Source organism: Tupaia chinensis, unplaced genomic scaffold, assembly GCF_000334495.1.
Source record: "Tupaia chinensis unplaced genomic scaffold, TupChi_1.0 Scaffold000301_1, whole genome shotgun sequence".
Taxonomy (NCBI): Eukaryota; Metazoa; Chordata; class Mammalia; order Scandentia; family Tupaiidae; genus Tupaia; species Tupaia belangeri.
This window is the reverse complement of record NW_006159791.1, coordinates 55,807-64,473: the sequence shown is the minus strand read 5'-3', so window position 1 is coordinate 64,473 and position 8,667 is coordinate 55,807. Positions and strand designations below refer to the sequence as shown.

Here is an 8,667-nt window from a genome sequence, read left to right as displayed (position 1 = left end):
AAGAAAGAAAGAAAGAAAGAAAGAAAGAAAGAAAGAAAGAAAGAAAGAAAGAAAGAAAGAAAGAAAGAAAGAAAGAAAGAAAGAAAAAGAAAAGAAACACCGAGGAGTTGAAACAAAAGGGAAGATAGCTATACAAAACATACATGCTCCAAATACAAAGCAAATTTAAAGGTGGTCTAACTCAGAGCAATAAATGGAGTTGAGGAAAAGTAAAAATATGTTTAACCTTGACCCTTGGAAGTTCATTCTTCCAAGGCACTGGTTTCACACATAGGACTATTTTGATCTATTTCGAAGTGGAAAATATTAAATAATAATATAAATGCTATTTCTTAACTTATTTTTAGAACTGATTCATAGAAGCATAGAATATTTACAGTGAAAACATACAAATATTTTAAATCTTGATGATATAAAAATAATGATATAGCTGTCCAAAAAGAAAAGAAAAGTGGGATTTATGAGTGCTACTTTATTTACTTTTCTTAATGAAGAAATCATAAACATTTTTAGATAATGTCTAAAGTTGATGGTTATTATTATAAATTTTTTTTTCTTTTCTCATCACAACACACATATGAATCTTCCATCCAAAATACACTGTGCATTGGCTCAATCAAGCACATCAACATACATGTTCTCAGCAAATGATTTCCCAATTTTTGTGTCCTGCATACCTTGCCTTTTGTTTTGCCATCCTAGGTTCCCCATCCCCACCCTCTGCCATGTCCCATCTTCCTCCTCCATTGTCCCTGACATTCATGATTGCCCTGAAGTACTGAGGTAGGCAGGGCAGGCTTGTCCCTGCTTTACAAACAGAACACAGAGTTTTGACAATTCACCTGGACTCATTTAACTGCCAAGTGGTGATGCCAAGACTTGAACCAAAGTTTTCTGACTGTGTGAAGAAGTTGATATCCTGTGTCTGTTAGGTCCCATTCCATTCTGTCCCTCTTGAAAAAGTAGCTCAAGCATTTTACTCAAACTCATCCAAGATTTCCTTCTTTTTAGAAATCTTAGTGTATACGAGAAGACTCACTCTTGGGGAAAGAATTTGTTTTTCCTCTAAGGGAATGTCCGAACCGTTGGGTTTCATATGACAGTGATCACTGAACACTATCGGTTTGACCCTAGGAATACCCTTCCCCTTGAATGGAATTTTCCTGGGCTGTCATTCTCAGTTCTAGTGGTTTGGAGTAATCTGATGGAAGCTATTCATCTACATTTCAGGGTTATAGTATTTCAGGGCTAGAAGGTTTTTTAAAGGTCACACCATTAACTTCTTCCCATCAATTGCTTCCCAAACTTATGTGCAGACAGGGCTTTCTGTAGCAGAATCACCTGGGATCTTGTTAAACTGTAGATTCCTTGGCCCAGCTCATACTCAGAGAACCCAAATCTCTGGAGGTTAGACCAGAGTCTGTCTGTCCGTCTGTTTATTTATTTACTTCCTTCATGATAGAAGATGTCTGTGTGCATGAGAGGGGGAGAGAGTGAGAGAGAGAGAGAGAGAGAGAGAGAGAGAGAGAGAGAGAGAAACACCCTTCACAGGGTCTGGTTATGCTGCTACCCACTTCCTCTAGCCCTCCTGCCTGTAAGATCTTGGGCGCTTGTACGTGTTACTTGGCACGTGCGAAGCTAATCAGGCTAAGATTTGAACTGCAGTTGTCTTGTGGGATCTGGCTTCTTTTGAGAAGGGCATTATCACTGCGCCATGGAGTAGGCCCACAGTTTATTGTTTAATGAGCTACCTGGGTCATTCTCATGCACAACCAGGTTTGTGGACCAGGCTGTAGACCAGCTCCCCACTCAAGGCTGAGTGCCTGAACACCTCCAGCCACGGGAGACTCATTTCATCTTGAGCAGCAGTTTCTGTAGTTGGATAACTCTGTCTGCTACAAAATGTTTTTTCTTATGCTGAGCAGAAATTTGTCTCCTTGACACTTCCACCTAAACAAAGCCTTATTCTTTTTTTTTTTTTTTCTCTCACTTAGACTCAGGTCCAGGTTTTGTTTCATTTAGCTTCATATAATTAAGATGCTCCAAAGAGTTACTGCCCATGTCTTGAAATGCACAGGGTTCCTACCCAGGCCCTGTAAGTGTCTGGCACTGTGACTCTCATATAAATTAGATCCTGATTTATGTGTGTGAGAGGGCGCCAGCCAAAAGGATCCCATGGGGAGGTATGGTTCATTGAAATAAATCTGAAATTAAATTATCTTTGATAAAATTACAATCTGTCTGCCTTTGGCAGCAGGATAATGTATATATTTCATTAAATATTAAAGTTTAATTTTGCTTTTGTATATGTGTTTGTATTTGACTGTGCACCTGATTTTAGGAGCCATTTTAAAACACAAAGACTTAGAGAAGACTCAGACTACCAGAGCTGGAAGGGCCAGTCCTACTGGATCATTTTACAGATACAGAAATGGATGCCCAGATACAGTGACTTAGCAGTGTCACATATATGAGGTAAGTAGAGGGAGGACTAGAATCCAGTTTGGGTGCTCTCTTCTTCCACGTTTGATTTGCATTGCCATTGTGCTCTGCAGACAGTGCATGGTGTTCCTGGCACCTTTTTCTTTTGGAGGGTCAAGAGCAAGTGCTTAGGGAAGCTGCTGAGTGATTAATCACTCCGTGGAGTTTCAAACAGGCCTCCCCCAGCTGTTGAAGACCTATATTGGGGTCTTGAGGGGCCTGATCTGCATGGTCTGTGTAGGAGCTCTGTGGTTTGTGTGAGGCTTTTGAGACTCTTATTCATGCTTTGCTGTTACCATGAAAGGAACCTCAGGTCTGAGGGACAGCGGATCTCTCTTTACCAATATTTCAGCCCTCACCAGAAAGGGAGAGTAGACCTTCTTCTCTACTGGTGGTGGGGAGGTTCTGGGAAGCTGCACCTCACTTTGAGACAGGAGGAAGTAAAAGGGGTTAGAGCCAGTGCAGTGTTGGGAGAGGCCCAAGAGATTATCTAATTCTGTGTAGTTTGGGCCCAAGCATTGTGAATAAGGTTCTCAGAGTGAAGAGGGGGAGAGCCCTGATTCAGTAACCTGGGCAAACTTTTATTTCTTACACATGTCCACATAAATAACTCACTAGCAGTAGGCAAAAAAATTGAGTCAGAGTAGCTGGGTTAAAGTCTGGTCTTGACAGCATGACTCATGAGTCACTTAATAGATCTAAGCCCTAATGTGTGTGTTAACTTGTTTGTCCATTCACTTATTTATAATTTGTTGAGCACTTTCTATGTGCCAAGTACAGAATAGACATAAAGGATAACTGAAACATGAAACCTAGATGTACTTCCATTCAACAAATGAATGAGTCCCCTCCCCCCCCCCTTTTTGGAGAGAGTTTGGCTATAGGGTGTGTGCACTCAGAGAGATCGAAAATGAGAAATCGCCCCCCAGGGGGGATGGTCATGCCACAATCCCTTCTCTCCATTCTCCTCTCAGGATTTTGGGCACGCATGCACACACACCCAGTGTGAGTTCTAAGCCACCAGGTCTGGGACTCGAACTGTGGTCAACTATGTGGGAGTCCAGCAATGTAACTCATTTGCTGGTCCCATGAATGAGTCCCCCCTCCTTTTTTTTTTATCAGGAGAGCAAGATCATGGCACTTCTACTCAGAATGGAGTGCTAGGAGAGCTCCCAGGGGTGTGTGAACTAGAATGTCTCAACATTAGGGTCAGAGGATGCAACCTGGTGACCAAGGGCTGTAATCAGTTCTTGGACATATTTGATTTGGTCAGTTGTATTTTAAAAGACATAATTTAGTTGCCAATGTGGAAGATTCCACATAAACTCTAGACTGAAGTTTTATTTTGGATGGTCTGGCTATCCAGGGCCTATATTCCTACCTGGTAGCCATAGGCAGGACTTGAGTAATGGCTGCCCATAGATGAGCCCTGGGTTTTCTGGGTTTCTTTTCTTATCCCCATCCTGCTTCATTCATGAACCATACCTGCCTGGTCCCTCTGGGTATTCAAGATGGTGACCCTGGGCTTGGGCTGAGTGTTCTGTGATGGCAAACTTAGTCCTGCCCTACCTGTCGATGGGGAAACCAAGATTATGCTAATAATTCCAGAATATATGGGCTCAGGAGCAAGATGCAGGGGTGTGAAGGAGCCTTGGAATGAACAAGAGTAGGAGGTGGGCCCAAGCACAAACCTCTGTACCTCTCCTGATCATTTTCTATTTGCACAGCCATGTGTAGAGAATACTCCGAGAATAGGGGATAAAGTGAGCAAATATTAGGAAGCAGCTACCAGCTGTCACAACCCTTGTTTTATCTTGGTTTTGAGCCAAAAGGAAGAGTGAGGAAGGGCATCTGAAGTCAAGAATTAATTAAGAGGCTGGTTTCAGGTCTTTTGAATAGGATTTATGCAAGTGCTAGGAGTAAGGTCAGAGTGCATAAGCTCTGAAGGAGTCCTTAAGACTACTCATGCAGAATTTTGCTCAGAAGTTTGAGATGGTTACAGTCTTTGAAGGCATCATGAACGAAGGGGAATTATCTCCTCTTGTTATAGTTATTAAGATCCCATAGCCTATGAGAGCTGAAAGAACTTTCTCAGGTCACCTGGACTGGGATTTTTAATTTAGTAACCTACAGTTCATATTTGTGGGTTGAAACATGATTTACTTAAATTTACATGCTTTGGGAATTAGGAAGTTTCACATTTGTCTCTATTTCTGGCTCTTCTCAGAATACTGAGTGGTCTGGCAATGCAGGGTCATATTTGCATAGGGAAACCATAGGTCAGAGCTAAGGAGATCCTGCCTCCTCTTCAGGGGCTTGTAGCTCTATTTCTCCATAGTCTCTTCCATTCCCTATTGCCTTAGTCTTGGCTCACCTCTTGCATTTATGTCACCTATCTAATCTCAAAGACATTAGACATTGTGACTCCAATTTAGAACAGAAACTTTCAAATTTGTGACTCCCTGGGAACCTTTCATCAGATGAATTTAAAATTAGAAGCCCCTATGTAAAACAATTAAGTGTGAAGATATTTTGATAAAAGAAAGAGTGGGCTTGCCCATTATGTCTCCTGTTTCTCCCTTTTTAGGCAAGTCATAGAAGCCCTAAAACTCCATGAAGCATATGTTTAAATTGCAGAGATAGCCAGCCCCATCACTGCAGAGATGAGGAAAACTGAACTCAGAGAAAGGGAGAGGGCTTGTTCAAGCTTGGAGAATAGGTTTGTGGATGAGCCAAAATTTAAACCCATTTTTCCACATTCCATGCTAATCCTGTGGATTATACCAGAGGTAGAAAATAGGTTTTAATTCTCTTACTAACTCTTGGCAACTAGAAAAAATGTTGAGTTGGATTCTTTTGGCCTTTGTCTGGGCTTGGTAGGAAAGAAGGTAGTTTCTTAACAATGTCTACCTTGAGTAGAGGAAAGAGTCATGAGATCCATGTCATGCATTTACCATTTGTATACAATAATAACCTGCTTCTATAATCTGGGAAGCATTTCCCTGTTCATCTGAAAAAAAAATTGCTTTCTTTACCTTTAAAATTGGGCCTGATCCTGGCATCATATCCAGAGGTTCTTCCCATTAACTTATCCAAGAAATCCGAGGGTGACATAGGTTTGGGTGCAGAGCGGGCAGCTTCAGCCTCCTTAGAAGCAGCAAGGCTAAGAAGGGAGAGAGGAAAATAAGGGTTAATAATGGCCCTTTTTCATGCTGTGATCAGATCCCAACTTTGCCCAGCCCTTGTAGAATGACTAGAGCGTTCTTAGCCTGCAAAATGGGTAATATGGGCCCTTAATGAGGTAAGGCCAATGCTAAATTGTTTACCCAGCCCAAATATCAGCTAGCATAGGATCCTGGCAGGCAGCCAAGTGTCTGATTGGTGCTGAGATGCCACTGACTATTTTCAGGTTTCATTTCTGTGATTTTCAGTAATCACACTTGACAGCTGAATCTCCCTGAGATTAAAGGGTTAATCTTTTGATATATCTAGTTCTGTGCTTTGGATACTTGCACCTTCATGAATCCATGGATTAGCATAGCCAGAAAAGACCTTAGGGATTAAATAATCCAGCCTTTCCCTGAGGTTTCTTTTCAGAATCAGAGTCATTAATTAAAAAGAAAAAGTTGCCAAAGTCGAATGCATTCAGGAACACAAATTTAATCAGGCATCTTCACCTTGGGTCTCCTCAGAGCTTTTAACAAGTGAATATGCTTGTACTTTCAGGATGCTATCTCATGAAACATACAATTTAGAAAATGCTCAATTGGAAAAATTGAGACCCAGCTAGTTGAAGGGACTGACATGTTCCAGAGTAAATCAGTGGTAGCTATGTCATAGTATTAAGAGTTGGGTGACTTGAAGTTAAACTTCTGGAGATGCTTCACACTGTTTCTGTCATCCTGTGCACCCTATTGTCCCCATCTCCTCATGCACCCACTCAACAACGTGGCTTCAGATCCTCACTCATACCGCAATGTGAATTACCAATGTCTAAGAACAATGACCCTCTCACTTTTTAAATAAAAATATTTTATTTTAACTTTATTTATTATTATTATCATTATTATTTTCCAGTTTGATCAGAGAGAGACAGAGAGAGAGAGAGAGAGGAAGTGAGAAAGCAAGCCACCAGGTCCGAGACTTGAACCATGGTTGGCCATGTGGGAGTCCAGCGCCTTTAACCACCATGCCACTTGCCAGCCCCTCTCACTTTTAAACTCTCAAAGACATAGAGATTTTAGTCTAAGAGTCAGGTTTGGATGCTCAAGGGTTGAAGAACTTCTCTTTGGGTTGCTTTGGGCAACCAAGCATTTTTAGTCATGAAATTATACCCAGGAGATAGCTAGGAACTATGTGCAACCCTGACATCCACGGGGGGGCTGACATGTGAAGGAAGTATGGGGATAGGGAGATGTGTGTGAGATGGAAGCTTTGTCATGTAGTGCATGGAGCTAGTCAAGTAGAGCATGGTGTTCCTGGAGGACTTATACTCAGCCTCTTGTACTTTGCCTTACCTCCTTTACTGATTTCATTAGTTGCAACTGAAACTGTGCTAATAGATGAGTCAAATCTTCATCTTCACCTGGATATTTCTTCAAAGTCCCCTTCCTCATTCACAAACACCTGCAGGGCATGTCCTTCTGAATGTCCTGCCTGAGCCTCAAATTCATCTTAACTGAATGCCACAGATTTCTTTCCAAACTTGTTCCTTTAGAGCAGTCTCTCCAGACAACACAAATATATTCCTGCTCTCTAGGTTAGGAACCTGAGAGCCATCTTGTTTTCTTGTTCCTCTCTCCTTTCATATCACCTCACGCAAGTCCTCTCAAGCTATGAGCCATGTTACCTGCTAAAATAGTTATTTGTGTTTTTGTTAAGAGCAGGTATCATGGTGATTTTACTTATTGTTTATTGGTTTGTTCTTTTAATACCCTACTGTGTCTGTAATTGTGTCTCAAAGTTAATTGGTGCTCAGTGAATGAATGAATAATATGCACTTTAATCAAATATCCTGTCTTGTAGAAACTGATCATAAATATTTATATATGGATAAACAATTTTAAGGTAATTGGACTATTTCACATAGTAATGAAAAATGCTGAATAAAATCTGGAATCCTTTGAAGATTCAGAAGATATTCTAGAATTGTTTAGATACTCTTGCTTCATAATCTGAAGATTCCTGGGAACCAGCAGTTAGCATAATGGCTATGTTGCTGGATTCCCACGTAGTCTACCGTGGTTCGCGTCCCGGACCTGGTGGCTTAAAACTCACGCCGGGCGCGTGTGCGTGCGTGCCCAAGATCCTGAGAGGAGAATGGAGGAGAAGGGATTGCGGTGTGACCATCCCCCTTGGGGGGTGATTTCTCACTTTCTGTCTCTCTGTCTCTGTCTGTCTGGTGAGCGCACGCGCCCTATAGCAAAAATCTCTCAAAAAAAAAAAAAAAAAGATTCCTTATTCACATCCTGAAGAGCCAGTTTTGAAGAACAGCATGGAGGACAAATACATTTTGCTGTTTCTATGTGTGTGACCCTGATGTAGCTGAATTTGTGTATAATATGGACAGGTTTCTAGGTGTAATGCACGTGTGTTATATATATACACAAATGGATGGATGTGTGTTGGGATTAAGGTGTGCATGGCGGTGCTTATAGATGTGTATTGGATTTTGATATTAAGACTTATATGTGCAAAAATTTGAGTAACCACATTCATGTGAAAGTATGCTGATAAGCATGGCATTCAGTATGGGTATTCTTGAGTATATGTGGGGTATTTGTATATCTGGGATATAGGGTGTGGAAATGTAAAATGCCTTGTAGAGATGTATTTCTGTGATGTGTATGTTACTTTTTTTTTTTTTTTAGTTTTGCTATAGAGCACATGTGCTCACTGGAGGGAGGGAGGAAGGGGGAGAGAGAGAGAGAGGGAGAGAGAGAGAGAAAAAGAGAGAGAGAGAGAGAGAGAGAGAGAGAGAGAGAGAGAGAAAGATAGAAAGTGAGAAATCATCCACCTCCACCAGGGGGGATGGCCATGCCACAATCCCTTCTCCTCTATTTTTAGGATTTTGGGCACACATGCATATGCACCTGGAGTGTTTTTCAAGGTGCCAGGTCTGAGACTCGAACCATGTGGCTGTTGGCCATGTGGCATCCAGCCACCTTAACCTCCATACCACCTGCT

The 8,667-nt window shown here is 41.5% G+C and overlaps 1 protein-coding gene across 2 annotated transcripts in view; it reads right to left on the bottom strand.

Annotated features, from left to right (window-relative positions):
• GLRA1 (glycine receptor alpha 1) overlaps positions 1-8,667 on the bottom strand; it is a 102,739-nt gene that overhangs the window by 59,984 nt on the left and 34,088 nt on the right. For both annotated transcript variants that reach the window (XM_006150820.1, XM_006150821.1), the window contains exon 2: positions 5,517-5,644. In XM_006150820.1, coding sequence (XP_006150882.1) covers positions 5,517-5,644 — 128 coding nt within the window. The remainder of the gene's footprint in view (positions 1-5,516; positions 5,645-8,667) is intronic.